The 16,009-nt window shown below is 32.6% G+C and overlaps 1 protein-coding gene across 5 annotated transcripts in view; it reads right to left on the bottom strand.

Moving 5' to 3' along the window:
- The window catches only part of LOC127849558 (baculoviral IAP repeat-containing protein 7-A-like), a 134,847-nt gene that overhangs the window by 102,845 nt on the left and 15,993 nt on the right, over positions 1–16,009 (bottom strand). The window contains exon 5 of one of the 5 annotated variants that reach the window (XM_052382265.1): positions 6,854–13,416. The exons of the other annotated variants lie outside the window; for them this stretch is intronic. Within the exon in view, the coding sequence (XP_052238225.1) occupies positions 13,220–13,416 (197 nt within the window). The 3' untranslated portion in view covers positions 6,854–13,219. Of the gene's footprint in view, positions 1–6,853; positions 13,417–16,009 lie in introns of those variants that run through there. 5 annotated transcript variants of the gene reach the window in all.

The following is a 16,009-nucleotide window of genomic DNA, read 5'->3' as shown; positions in this document are numbered from 1 at the left end:
ACAGTTAATGTTACATAATAATGACATAATAAAACCAAGCTTTACTACACAGGAAACAAATGTTCTTACCAAATTTCATGAAGATTGGGCAAACTAGAGTGTTAACAAGATTTTACTATAGCAATATATACATGTAACCATATATGGAAAATGCCCCACCCCTTGGCAGCCATGTTTTTCAAGCAAGGGTTACCATTTTTGAACTCATCCAAGATATCATTGGGACAAATCTTCTGACCAAGTTTCATGAAGATAGAAAAATAAATGTAGCCTCTAGGATGTTAAAAAGGCTTTACTATAGCCATATTAGGAAAAATGCCCTGCCCCCTGGCGGCCATGTTTTTCAACCAACCGGCATCATTTTCGAACTCGTCCAAGATATTATTGGGATGAATCTTCTGACCAAGTTTCATGCCGATCAGACAATAAATGTGGCCTCTAGAGTGTTAACAAGATTTTACTATAGCCATATAAGGAAAAATGCCCCGCCCCTTGGCAGCCATGTTTTTCGAGCAAACGTAACCATTTTCGAACTCATCCAAGATATCATTAAGACCAATCTTCTGACCAAATTGCATGAAGATTGGACAATAAATGTGGCCTCTAGAGAGTTAACAATGCAAATGTTGACGGCGCACAACGGACAACGGACGACGCACGACGGACAAAAGGCGATCACAAAAGCTCACCATGAGCACGTTGTTCTCAGGTGAGCTAATTAAGCGTAAAGAACGCCCCATATCATCTACCTAACTCCTGTATATGACATGTTACATTGACGTGTTATCACATAATGCGAAATCTACATAAAAAAATAAGACAATCTGTAATGATATTTTTTAACCACACACTCATATTTATGTGGCATTTTTAAATTAAAATTAACAAGAGGGCTATGGTGGCCCTGGGTCGCTCGCCTGAGTAATATAAACGTTAAGCAAGGGTTGCAAACGTTGTTTTGTGAAAAGAAAGGTTTGTTGTTTCGGCAGATATATACATATATACGCTAAAAGTAGTTGTGTGTGTGTTGTGTTTATTGTTTTATAATAGACATGTTTTACCCGTTGAGACAAAGCTATATTTTGGATAAAAGAAATATAAGGACAGTAATTTAATAATGAGCACAAGCAAAAATAAATAGCAGTACATTTTTTCCACAAATTGTTTTCCAGCTTTGAGATCACAAGATAATCATCTCTTTAATAATGAGCATCAGCAAAAGTAAATGGAAGAACATTAGTCCACAAATTGTTTTCCAGCTAAGAGATCATGATATAAGCATCTATCCGGCATCTTTGGATGTTATAGGGGATGACTTGTTACAACCTTTGTTTTGCAAGAACAGCTTTAGATACCGAAAACAACGTTTTTTCAATTGATTGAGAATTTATGAAATAGTTTCTGTATAATTAAATATAATATGTTGAATTGTTATCATATATCAAAATCGCTTATAAAGTAGTAAATGAGTATGAGAATATGTACAAGCAATTCATCTTCTGTTAAGGCACAAAAAATCACTTGATCTTTCCCAAAGTATCAAATGTGTGCAAATATAGAAGTAAACACACACAAGACATTGGAAAATTAATATTATCAAAACAACTGTTTTTAATTTAAATGCACAAAAAATCTGAAGCATAAATATATTATTTTTGCAAAAACAACTGCCCAAATAACTTTTCTTTTTTTACCAGTTTATTTTGCTTCTTAAAAGATGTGATAAATTGTTGTTTTATACTACCAAATTGTTCACATTTTTTATGTGAGTGCCCTATTTATTGGGGCCAATTTCCAGGGAGTGTTACACAATCATCACATGGCTATTTAAGAAGGCATCAATCAACACTATTGTACGACAACAATGCACGCACATGTATAAATGAGTTTTATAGAGAGTAGGATAAGTGAATGAAAAGTCAAATAAGATTCATATGAAACAATTCTTGTTGTTTTATTGTTTTTACCACATTGTTGAATTTATGCAAAAATAAAGATAACAATCTGAAGTAATGGCAATAATTACTTCGAGTAATGCAATAATGATAATAAGATATTTGGATTGTTGTTTATGTTTCTGAATCCATTACCAGAATTGTGATGATCATCATGATGATCAATGATCAGCATGATCATGATCATGATCATCATCATCATCATTATGCACCAATATCCTCATTACAACTAGTATTAAAATGGTTTTACTATAGCCATATTAGGAAAACAGCTGCTTCCATGGTTGCAATGTTTTTCAAAGAACCTATACCATTTTCGAACAGAGTCGAGCTATCATTAGAGCAAAACTTCGGACCAAGTTAAGGTTTTACTAAAGCCATATAAGGAAAACTGCTCCGCCCCTTGGCGGTCATATTTTTCAACGGACCGGAATCATTTTCAAACTCGGACGAGCTATCATAAGAACAAATGTTCTACCAAGTTCCATAAAGATTGGACTATAAATGTGACTTCTAGAGTTTTAACAAGGTGTTATCATAGTCATATTAGGAAACTTTCAAAACTGCCCCGCTCCCTGGTGGATATGTTTTTCAACCAGAACCATTTTCGAACTCAGCTGAGCTATCATAAAATTAAAAAAAAAAATTCTGACTAAGTTTCATGAAGATTGAACTATAAATGTGACTCCTAGAGTAGCATAACAAAAGATTTTTTTACATTAATTATTGATGACAAATGATTGCAGGAATACAGTTTAGGGTTTCAGAAAGCATTTTCTGTTAGCTTTAATGAATTACTCGCAAATAATATGTTTATTCTTGAAAATATATCTTCTTTAAAAACTGTAAAAACCACTTTTGGTCAGAAAATGCATTGATAATGATGTTTATGTAGTGTCTTTTTATTTATTTCAATTACCGTATTGCTTATCTTCCAGTATATTCAGCTAGTATTCAGAGTTAATTTACTTTTTACACTGAATTTTCAAGAACTGTTTGACATTTAATTAAACATTCCACGTCTTTACAACAAAATAAAGGCAAAAATATTGACATATCAGGTACTTCCTTAGTAACATGACAATTCTTGGATGGCACCCTAGCAACCCAGTTATTTGTTAATATCTTCCAATCAATCTGTTATGTCATCATTTTTTCTAGGAAAACATTTTATGTTTGTAATATTTATTATAGTAAGGCAATACATTAATATTATTTTAGACAAATAAAGACAAATGATTTAAAGTGAATATTTTGAAATTATTGGTATTTTATTTTACAAGTGAATCAAATTTAGCTTAATCTTTAACAAATTTTTTTTTCAAACTATATATAATATTAACATTTTGTTTACTTAAAATAAATTACGTCATAGAATTTCTTAAATACAAAGAAATTACTCAAGATTTATCAGACATCTGTCATTGGCGTCGCTCTGGAGAGCGGCGACTAGTATGTTATGCATTTCTTTTTCGCCTATGGGAGGAGAAGTTCTTTTATGGATCAATGTATATATTTTTGTTTTAAGAATATCTTGCATAGTGGTGATTTTTTGTGTAAATTAGTGTAAATAATTACTGCATTTGCGCCTATTACATTTATTACAACAGTTATTGCAAAGCTAATTGTTTTAATTAATAACTGATCAACAACTGATCACAGGGGAAAGATCACAGGGACTGGGCAAATACGCTTAACTTTCTGGTTTTGTATAAAAACAAAACATAATCAAAATATATTTATTTTGTGGTTTTTCTAATTTGCTTATTTAGTGGAGAATCAATGTAGTACGATATTTGACGACCTATCGCGCAAGCAAGTTTATTGGAAGGCGTAGTGGTACGAAAACGTACCATGTATTAGTTTATTAATAGACATATAATAACGATCGCTATACACAACTTCACCAACTAGCAGTACATCAATGATGTCAGCCGGAATAGCTCAGTTGGGAGAGCGTTAGACTGAAGTTGTTTACGCAACAATCATCTAAAGGCCCACGGTTCTATCCCGGTTCCGGCACGAACGGAACAGTTCGGCGGCTGACAATTTTTTTAGTCAGATTAATAAATATAATAAAGCTTCATTTTATGTAGACATTTTAAAATCCATTTAACTAATTTGGACATTTTTATTAAAATTAATAGATGCCGCGTGGTGACAACGTTAATTAAAATTTCTTACATCACTTAAATATCTTATAAAAAAATACACGTGTTTTTATATTAACAAATAAATGCAAACAACATCCAAGTATTTTATGGTTGTCTATCATAGGCCCTAAGTACTATCCCTACCACATGTAGAGCACGAAGCGCGAAACGTATTATTGATTGTAACAATGAGTTGCGATAAAGGAAGCAGCCGCTTATCAAGGCGGAGCTTTGTCCCAGCAACCCGTTTCCCTACAGTCAAGCACTCCTCGGAGGTTTATTTTAAGAACCACATATAGAGCGCGAAGCGCGACACGTATTACTATCCAGGTAGTATGTGCCCTTTAGCATTATCCGACCATCACGTCCATAGTTACCTTCCTTAGAATTTAAGAAATTTTGAAATCGTTGTTCGAAGTCCAAAATTTTCATCCGATTGTTCCCAAACTTGCACAGGTTTTGTTATCAATGTGGTCCAACCCAAACTCTCTACATGAGCAATATCAGACCATAAGTCCAGAATAACGTCTCTTTGAATTTAAAAATAAAAGTGAACAATTGCTTGTTTAGGTGATTATGTCAACATTTTTCATCAGATTCTTTGCAAACGTACAGTGTTTTCATATCAATGAGCATTTTTACCTCATTAAAAATGAGAAACATCGGGACAATAAGTCCAGATTTTTTTTCTATTAAATTTGACAAAATAAACAATTTCCACTTGTTTAAAAGATTTCACAACTTTCGTCTGAATCTTTCCAAACTTGTTAAGTGTTTTTATATTAGTATTACTCGAACCCTATTGAAAATAATGAATATCGGAGCAATAAAACTATTATGATCTTTTACTGAATTTCAAAATATTGTGAAATGCAACTTCTTTATGCAATTTACAGTTTTCATTCAATATTTTTTCAAACTTTTACAGTGTTTTCATATCAATGAGTACTCAACCCATATCGTGAATGAGCAACGTAAGAATAAGTTCAGAATCATCTCCCCTTGAAGTTGAAAAAAATATGATATTACGCTTTCAAGATGAAGCAGATTTTTTAAAACCTACACATTTCTGTTCCATGAAAACTGCACACGGATGCCAGTAAAAAAAGGAAACCAATGTAAATAAAATGAATAATGGTTATTTTGGGGTTATAACACAACATCATAAATAATGATTATTTGGGGGTTATAACACAAAATTATAGATAATGGTTACATCAGTATCTTTTTCTATTTTGTTTAAAATAATCGGCCAATATATGAATATTTACAGTAGAAAAAAAATCGTTCCATGTAACTTCATTGAGTGCCTTTTACACTGAAATTCCCGACGCCCTTTGATGCTTTGAATTAATACTTATCTTTGTAATATTTCTGAAATAAGTGGGTTGTCGAAGTTATAAGATTTTATGAAACTATCGAAAAGAAGGATAAACTGAAATATGTGTTGTTTGTTTCAATATTGTATGCGCTAAATTTGAGGTGTCTTTTTAAGCAATTCTATAAAGAGTTCCTTACCAAAATCCTTTCTAAAATCAAGGTAATTTACTTTTCAATCATTTACTTATCGATAAACGACAAGAAAGTGGTAGAAAATTTTCGGTAAACATAAGAATTTCGACGAAAAGTTGTATGTATAATTTTCCGAATGGTAACGGAAATAATCGATCGTCGGTTTCCGAAAAAGAGCATGTCGAAGAATGTCAGAACAAAATGACTGCACCAAAGATTTTAATGTTACTTACTATAACTGGTTGATAAATGTATGATTTTGCTTCTCATGTAATAAAGTGACAATTTCAAGGCCGATACACTTGGCATATGAAAGCTATTCTGTCCTATGGCATATGTCTATCAATACGATCGGTGGTTTCCGTAACCACAAAGACAATGTTGACAGAAACACATTTTAATCAAAGTTCTAATGTTTTCCGAAAATATTCTACCACTTTCCTTGTGTATTCCAATTAATAAATGATTTTCAAGTAATAGCACATTGATTTCAGTCAGGAACACTGTATATAAGCGCGAAAACAAATATTCCAAACTTTTTTGGTTTACAATTTTTGTGATGTAAATAAATAGCTTGCATGCAGCATTAAATTGAATGTTTTGTAACATAATTATTTCGACTTTCTAGATTGAGTTATTTCAGACTGTTTAATCCAACCAAAACAGAGCTTTTTAACGTTATTTAGACCCATGTAAAGCGAAGTAATAAAGAACCACTTTGTGTTCACTACTCGAAATGTGACGTCACGAGTTGCCTCCCCTGTTGGCTCATGTCACCTAGAGTGTTAACAAGGTTTTACAATATCCATATTATTCAACGGACCGGAAGCATTTTCGTTCACAACCGAGCTATCATTGAGAAAAATATTATGACCAAGTTTCATGAAAATTGGACTATAAATGTGACTTCTAGAGTGTTATCTTGGTTTTACTAAAGCCATATAAGCAAATCTGTCCCGCACCCTGGCGGCCATGTTTTTCAACGAACACGGAACCATTTTAGAATACAGCCAAGATATCATAAGACAAGTATTCTGACCAAGTTTCATGAAGATTGGAGTAACAATAAGACTTCTAGAGTGTTAACAAACTTTTACTTTAATAATGTAAGGAAAACTGCCCCGCCCCCTGTCGACCACGTTTTTTAATTACCGGAACCATTTTCGAACTCAACTGAGATATTATAAGGACAAAGTTCATGAAGATTGGATAATAAATGTGACATCAAGAGTGTTAACAAGCTTTATCTTTTATTCGACCTTGTGAGTATTTACCTCACGTGACCCAGTTTCGAACTCGACCAAGATATCATTTGGACAAATCTTCTGACAAATTTTCATAAAGATCAGACAATAAATGTGGCCTCTAGAGTGTTAACACGGAAAAATGTTAACGACGGACGACGGTGATCCCAAAATCTCACCATAAGCAGGCTGTGCTCAGGTGAGCTAATAAAAAATACCACAAAACTAATTTAGATAGCAATTAACAAAAGATTGTTTAAGTTCATTCAAATGTTCAAATATTGAAAAACAAATACTGACCTAGCTTTTTGTTAATGATTTGAAAGGTCATTTAATGAAAGATTAAACAAAATAGAGCTGTCAAATTGCAAACTGATTGGTTAACAAAAAGACTCTTAATGTTGTAGCATGTTCTTATGTTGTTAACCAAATGGTATATTCTTTAACCTAAGATAAGTGTAGCTTAACTACCAATGACAAATGCAATCTATATGAATTGTATGAAAGGCAATTTCTTGGCAAGCAAGTGCTGAAAATATACTTTAGAGCAAAGTCAGACGTACGCATGACATAGCATTTAATAAAGCATAATAATCTTACAAACCACACGATATCGAAAAAAAAAATATTCAAGATGGTCATCAGATTTCCATTTTGAATTGCGTTGATTGTACCAAAGACTATCAAGCGTATTAAGTACCACGGAAATGTACCACACCAGACGCCAACACAATGAAGAAATTCAACATGTTCCAGTCAGACATTTTAGATCTGAGGAAAAAGCTTTTAACCAAGGTGGACGCCGTTCAGACATTTTGGATTTCATGTCAAGTTAATCATTTTGGACTTTGTCAAAAAACAAATATTATGTAAAGCACACATTAGCATTATGTTCATCAAGTACATCAATATTCCCAAAAATCGTCCGCTGCACAAAAATTTGAAGTATGTTTTTATGAGTCAGACAATTCAAAAAAGGCCAGTGCGAAAATTATGTAAAGCACTGTTTAGAAAATGTACAAATGCGTCATTCACTTTACTTGTTTTGAATTAAGAGCCTGAAAAGTGAAAGCTTCGTATCTGACAAATATTGAAGACGTTTTTATCAAAGATGGTCAGCAATTGGACATTTTTAATGTATGCATACATACGGGAAAGACGTATGTCATGCACTTATACTAATCCTCATGAATATAAAGCTTGAATAATTAAAGCTCAATCTGACAAATATTGAGAAAGAAATTTGAAGGAAAAATATTGCTAACAAACTGACGAACCAACCAACAGACTAACCAAACAATATGGGGACTCCATTTAATCCCACTTCAAACTTTGTTTGTTGGGGTATAAATACTTACAAGCAATACATTTACACAACACAAACATGAATAGTTAAAAACACAACCAATAAAATGAGGTAAAATAATTATGAAAATGCATACAATATAACAAATATATAACAGGTACACGTGTATTTATAATGTTTCAAAGTTAAAAAATAGCCTGCAAATAATTTTATAACACATCATATGCATACTTAAAAAATAAACAACTTAGTTTCAAGCTCTGCTGATATAAGGACATTACAGTGCAAAGTGCTTTAAATCATTTTATCAAATAATAACAACACCAATCACATGTAAGCTGCCTTTAACACAAATGACGCATGTGATATCACTAACAAATAATACCAATTTATACACGGCAAACAATTCTACATAATAATATCGGTCAAAAAAAGACACCCCCCCCCATATTTTTTAAGTTTTTCCAAACAGATTAAAACAACAACAAAATCGGCAGAAAACTTCAATTCCCTTGCCAGAAAAAGATACAGTAAATACACAATACTAAGTGTTGTCCTACTAGTATAATTTTTTTGTGTCAACGTAACTGTTGACTGTTCGAACTAAAGAAAAACACTAACGTTTAATCATCTTTTCTAAACGCAAAAATGGTTATGACATTAATGTAACTTCTTGGAAAACTACTGCTTTGTACAGTTTATCAACAAACCCACTGACATCAGTATTTGAATCAGCAGTGACTTTCAATTTCTGTTCTTAAAGCATGTTCAAGCCTATATAGACATTTGAAGGTGACAAAAATCATATTGACTATCACAAATCTTACATGGGGGAGTACTATCTCAACCCGTGCCCATCTCCCTAATATTTCCAGACTATTTATATATTGCCATATAAAATTATCTTCAACAATTTGTGTAAGGCATACAATCTTCTGATTAGAAAAGCAATAAAATCCTACCTGACCCAGCCTGTCTCGTACCTTTTATTCATAAACATGGGCATATACAAAACTACCAAAACGGGATACATATATATATATATATATATATATATATATATATATACTCGGTAGATGTTTTTATACATAATTTATATATGAATGCAGACGAAAATGGAGATGATGATAATTTAAATTTGCACAGATGTTTAAACTTACTATCTGACCGCTTCATACCCATAAACAATTAATGTTATAACTGATTAATCAAACATATATTCCCATATATCCCCAAACCTGCATCCGCCCCAGCCTCAATTAGAAAACATAACTTATTGCATGTCAGCAAAATGTTGAGTCAGTCTCGAAAATTATCTATTATTCTTTAAAAATCACATTTTCTACATAGCCTATACATATTGTCAATCACATGAGCAACCTTCTTAAAACCCTTCAAGCATTATATTTCCATAATTGACGTTGAACCACCAACTTAATCATGACCTTTCAGATATGACTTTTTAGATATGGACAAATGGTATCATGAGTAGCAAGTTATCTTAATTTTTTTTTTAAGGATAAAGTTACAGTCTGGACAAGCCATGTCATGCATATATTTGACCTTTGACCTAAGTGTAACCCTAACCTCCGTGCAAGGCACACAGGTCTATCACATGACAAGCCATCTCCATACGATTATCATTCGTGGACATGTATTTTAACATTGCATGAAAAATGAACGAGTTAAATTGTGAACAAGATCCGAAAGTAGGCCACACATGCGCTCATCTACAGCTGAATGAAAGCTGACGCAACGAATTGTAGTATTCAACGTTTCCTTAATTAATACAAGATCATTAAATAAAATATTTCATCAAGGTCAGAAGGTCAAATGGCATGAAAATGTGGTTTTGTACAACACAATGCAAAATACCTAAAATGTCATAAAGAGTATCATTATATACCTATGATTACCAATTAAAATATAACAAGTTTATTGAATCAAAGTATCAAGGTAAACATTCAATAGTTAAAAAAAATATCCATTTGTAAACAATTGCACCCTGAAAACTGGGCTAGTATTCATCAAACAATTCTTAGACTTAGTCTTAAAATAAAGATTATTCTTAAGTTGATTTATTTCTGGGTCAAACTTGGCATTTATCACATCTATTTAAATCATTGTTCATGAAGTAAATTGTGTTCATGTCATAATCACCAGTGGTAGCCTGTATAGATTCAAATGCTGGATGTTTTTTTTTTTGGGGGGGGGGGGGTCTAGGTCTATTCTTAATTTTCAAGTTTAAGAATGGTTTTGTGAATATGGACTAATGGGTATAATACTCCTGCCTGAACTGAGCCGTATCAGCTTGCTAGGCCTTTAAAAAAGGAGTCATCTTGAAAACCCTGTTTTGTATTTTATTTTATTTACATTATACAGGCACTAACAATGTGAATCGATCGAACCGAACATTCATTTAAAAAAAAAATGAAATTTCAACTAGAACACAGTAAGTCAATCAATTTGCATGTAACATTTGTTGTGGTTTAAGGGCTAAGGAGAGCTCAAACAACAAAAAGCAGTTCAATAACTTAGTGCTATGATGCAAAATTAAACTCAATTTTTACATAAATAATTAATAAAATGCAGATGGACAAGCCCTGTAACATATGTGTTTCTATGATCATATCTGTAAAAACAATTCACACAATAATGTTTAAATATACAACAAGAGTACCGCATAACGGGTGCCACGCTCGGCTGCGAAAGCCTGTCAGAATTTTGTAATTCACTGTGGCCTTGACCTTTGACCTAGTGACCCAAAATGGGTGTGGCGTGTAGAACTCATCAATGTGCATCTACATATAAAGTTTCAAAGTTGTAGGTTGAAGCACTTTGATTTTATAGCCAATGTAAAGGTTTTAGCACGACGCCGGCGGGCGGCTGACGGCGGACGACGAGCAGGCTATGACAATACCTCGGGTTTTCTCCGAAAACAGCCTCGCTAAAAATTATATACACAGTCCCAATGCCCTCCTTTGAGACAAATAATAAAGAAGTCAACAAACTAATTAATAAATAACTAAATAAACTAATTATTTAAGATACATATACATCTTCAAACTACATCAACGATTTTTTTTTATTTTCAAAAGATTACACAATTATTACAAAGCTTTATATAGTTTAAGAAATGCAGGATCGTTGCACAATACATAGACATTTTGCTTTAATTAACTTTTTTTATACAGAGATAGTCTTTTAAAAATGGCAAATTTTTATTATAATGATAAATTTGTTTCTAAGATATATTTTTGTCGCAACCAAGAGGAAATATATAAATAGCATGATGACATTCCACAACGGTTAATTCTGGTTCTGACACTTGCAAGCAGTATAGTGCATAAGCTATATCTCAGCACCATGTGCATGCTTGATACATAAAACTGTACAGTTTAAAAATGTGCAAGAAATCAGCATGTTTGCTTCAAAGAATGGAGTAGGCATATGGGCTGTAGATGGAAAGATGGATATATGTTACAGCTTATTGTGTTCCGTTACATACATGCAAAAGATCTAAAATATGAAATTATGCAAAGCAAATTATGTATGCATTGTACAGTGCCATAGAAAAGCCTTAATTAAACATCTTAGAATCACACATACATTGTACTTCAAGTATGGAAAGCTTCATGTGGTTATCATACATATGGTATGCCCCTTTGAACACACAATACTGTATGAAAAGGGCGCTATATAAATGTGGTATTATTATTATTATATGGTGTAACAGTGATTTTTCATCAATTAATCTGACATCAATTTACCTTAATGTTAGTATATGTTTTTTTAAGCACAAGAAATAATGCTTAACAAAGATATGAGCAGAGAAAAAAATGTAAAGTCCTCATCATCAACTTTTGAAAATAACAATTATACATATATTTATGGGGAATTGTTCACAATTTGCAAAATGACAAAGTCATAAATTGAAAAAAGGATGTTTGTGTTATGTTCAAACAAATAAAAAATAATAATTACCATGACTTTTTGGTTAAATACATGTTTGTTAATTTATAATCATCAATCACACTTTTTCATCCATAATTTTACCCCAACAAAATGCATTTCAACATAGTGTTTAAACTACCTTACAAATTCAAAAGCCTGAGTGGCGTGGTTGTAATGCATCAGCAATTGCTTATATAGGTCCCATGTTCAAAGACATTTTATTCTTTTTTGTTTTTAAACTTATTTAAAACCATTCCAAATTAGTACAATTTTTATTTTAATACAATTCACTTAATGAAATATATTGAAAACACAAAAATCTGTGAATTTGCTCCTTTAATAACACTGTGATAGACCCAGTTACAATGCAATTATTTTAATGCCACAATATCCACTTGAGGTACTTCAAATGTATAATAATCAAACATTCAATCAATCAAGGTTTGAAATAAAAAGCTGATGATGTATTTCATTAAAATGTTGATACAAGTGTAAATAGATATTTGTTTGCAAAGTGTCAAGCTAATTATTAAGAAATAATATTAAAAGGATCTATTTAATCATATCATATAACAATAAACTTAAAACTGATCGATCCTAGTTTTCTTCTATATAAAATTTTTCATATCAAGCACAGTAAAAATTCTGTTGATGTTTATTCATTACAGACAGATAAAATGGATGCTTTCCAGGGTAATGTCCAAACATTATCGATGCCAGTTTTTGAAAATTGAGACGTCTTTAATTAATACCTTAATCAGGCCAAAAGTCAAGAAAAACAAGGCTATTGTCAAGCAGTATTGTCCCCTACCAGCTCCACCATTGTCAGAATTTATTTATTTTGGTTTCCATAGCAACCATAATTTTTGACGTAGGAACAAAATAAAATGACGTGCATAATGCCCATTTTGCCATCTATCCATGTTTCAAGTTTCATGAACAAATATTAAAAACTTTTAAAGTTATCACAGGATCCAGAAAAATGTGACTGACTGATGGACTGACAGACTGACGGACGGACAGAGTGCAAACCATAAGTCCCCTCCGGTGAAACTGGTAGGGGACAATTATATGTAGAAAAATCGATCTATAATATTACGACCAATACACCCTAACTCGGTCCTCCACAGGTTTTCTACAGATGGGACACGTGTGCAGAGTTCCGGCGCAATCTTCGCAGGTAGCTAGGTGACGACATGGCATGAAGGTGATACACACGTCCTTGTCCATGCAGATCTTGCACACACGCTGCTCTTTTAGCTTCTCATTCTCTTGCAAAACTGTCTCAACATCTGAAGTCATTTTTTTATAATTTAGCTGGTGTAAAACAACTTCATGTAGAGGAGTGTAAATTCCAAATGTACAACATACAGTCTTCAGTGAACAGATATTACAAACCCCATTAATGACATCACAAAATTTGAAATTCCAGAAAGCATTTTATAAGCTGCTATCTGTGGGTTTAATGCATGTGGGTAAAGTGTTGTCCCAGATTAGCAGATGCAGTTTGCACAGGCTAATCAGGGACGACAGTTTCTGCTTTTATGGTATTTTTCTTGAAAAGGTAGTCTATTTTTAGCATAAATCCACTTTAAGCTGAAAAGTGTGTCCCTGATGTAGATTAGCCTGTGCCAGCTATACAGGCTAATCTTGGACAAACATTTAAGCACATGAATAAAGCTTCACTATCCTAGAACGAGTGGCATATACATGTATATAAAAGGAAAATGAGTTGTTGAGGTTTACAAGAGTGTTTATAGTCCAAAGTCACTCATTTAATGGGATAAACTGAACTTAACACCAATTGGTCCACATTCATGTACATGTATGTTTGTTTGTTCGTATTTTTTGTGTATCATTTTGATCTTCATAAAAAAAAATATGAGGTTAACAGTTAATGTGATATTTCATGTTTGGGCAAATGGCTTTACATTCAGGGCAAGTAGATTTTCTAAGTACTTGCCCGGCAGGGCAAGTTGGTTTTTAGATTAATGTTGAGCCCTGCAGGATTGTTTGTCATTTGCAACAGAATTTCAGTCTTATCACAACAATCAGCTATTCTACTGAAGCTTTCATGGGTAAGCTGGTTAACCAGTGAACACAAACTTCAGTTTATGCTTATGTTTCCTCTATGTTAAAAGAATTCATTTAAATAACAACTTTTCTGATAATTTCAGTGGTTGGTGAAAGAGAGTCACAATGAAGACAATAGCTCAAGAATACAATGAACATATAGACTTTAATTCCACATTTTATGTGGTTTGTGAATGATGATCAATCTTGACTGAGACCAAAATGCCAAACAAAAAACATGAATTCAGGGCCCTCATTTGGCCGTTTTTGGGGCCGAAATTCGGCCCCATTCCCCTCTTAAAATAGTATACTTTTATCCCCTATTTCAGCTAAAAATTACCCCCTCCAAACACATTTTTTTAAAAACTTTTATACCTTTTGTATATTTATGTAAATTACATTAAAATATAGCAATTTAAAGTGTTGAACGCTTGGTGAAAAGATCTTCTTAAATTCCCCTTTTCGCCAAAAACGACGCCAAATTCCTCCCTCTAAGGGCCCAAGCCCCAATCTCCTAAAGTGTAGAAAGGGTCCTGATGATGGCCCAAATGCACTCACATGAATTTTGAGTAAACACATAACCTTTAACAGCATACCTAGTTTTTGATGTCACTTGACACTGATTCTATAATTGCCTCGACATGAAAGGTATCGTTAACTACGACGACAAAGAAAAGAAAAATTGTAAAATACGGTATTTTTTTACAATTATTAGTTTATATTGATTAAAATATAACCACTGGTATATTACATTACTTGAGAAAAGTTGATAAGTTTTCATATTTTCAGTATATTCGGTAACAAATTTTATTGGGTGCGGGTACCAGGTGTAACTACCAGTTAACGCCAGTAAACCCAGGAATGCAAATTGTGCATGCGTAGTGAATTGTATATATTTTTTTATATATAATGATCAATCTACTTGCGTATTTATAGTGTGTTTATCGTTATGTCACCTATTTTTGTGATGTAATTTTGATTTCACATCGCAAAATTTTATTACCGAATATACTGAAAATATGAACTTTTTTCAAGTAATGTAATATACCAGTCGTGATATTCAAATCAATATAAACTAATCATTGTAAAAAAAAACGGTATTTTACAACTTTTCTTTTCTTCGTCGTCATGGTTAACCGTACCTTTAATAGCATAAACATTCTGACCATATTTCATCAAGACTGAGTGAGCAGTGTTTTTTTTTGTTGTTCTAATTGGGTAAAGTAGGTGGACCCATGCACAATTGAAAAAAGTATATATGAAGTATAAATGGGACCTTAAAAATCCCTATTAATGGTTTCCAAATTCTTTTTTTTAATAAGTCTAAAAATGTTATAATTCTGCAAATCCAGCCCTATAACTGAACCTTAGAAAATATAATATTGAAATAACTTTTAGTATCAATTTTTAAGTATTTGTAAGCATAAAATCAACAACATAAATTTCAGAATTTTAGTCATTAGTACGCAATATTTCCCAATCCAAAGGGACCCAGCCCCATTCCCAAATTGATTGACAAAAACACTGATCATACCTGGGAATTCTAAACAGGTATTATGGTATTTCTAAGATATCACATGGTGACGTATATTTTGTACACACTACAGCCTGATTTGAATTTGGATACTGTCAAGAAATAATATTCAGAACAAGTTTAATAATAAATGAGTCATAAATGAGACTTCTTGAGTTGTAACAATGTGTTCTTAAGATTAACCATGAAGAAGTGACCTCATGACCTAGTTTTTGGAAGCACATGATCCACATTGAAATATTATGGTCCCAGAGTTGTAATGAGCCGAAAGTTGACCT

This window comes from Dreissena polymorpha, chromosome 11 (genome assembly GCF_020536995.1).
Source record: "Dreissena polymorpha isolate Duluth1 chromosome 11, UMN_Dpol_1.0, whole genome shotgun sequence".
In the NCBI taxonomy this organism is placed as follows: Eukaryota; Metazoa; Mollusca; class Bivalvia; order Myida; family Dreissenidae; genus Dreissena; species Dreissena polymorpha.
Note: the sequence above shows the minus strand (reverse complement) of the source record. Positions and strands in the feature narration are given on the sequence as shown.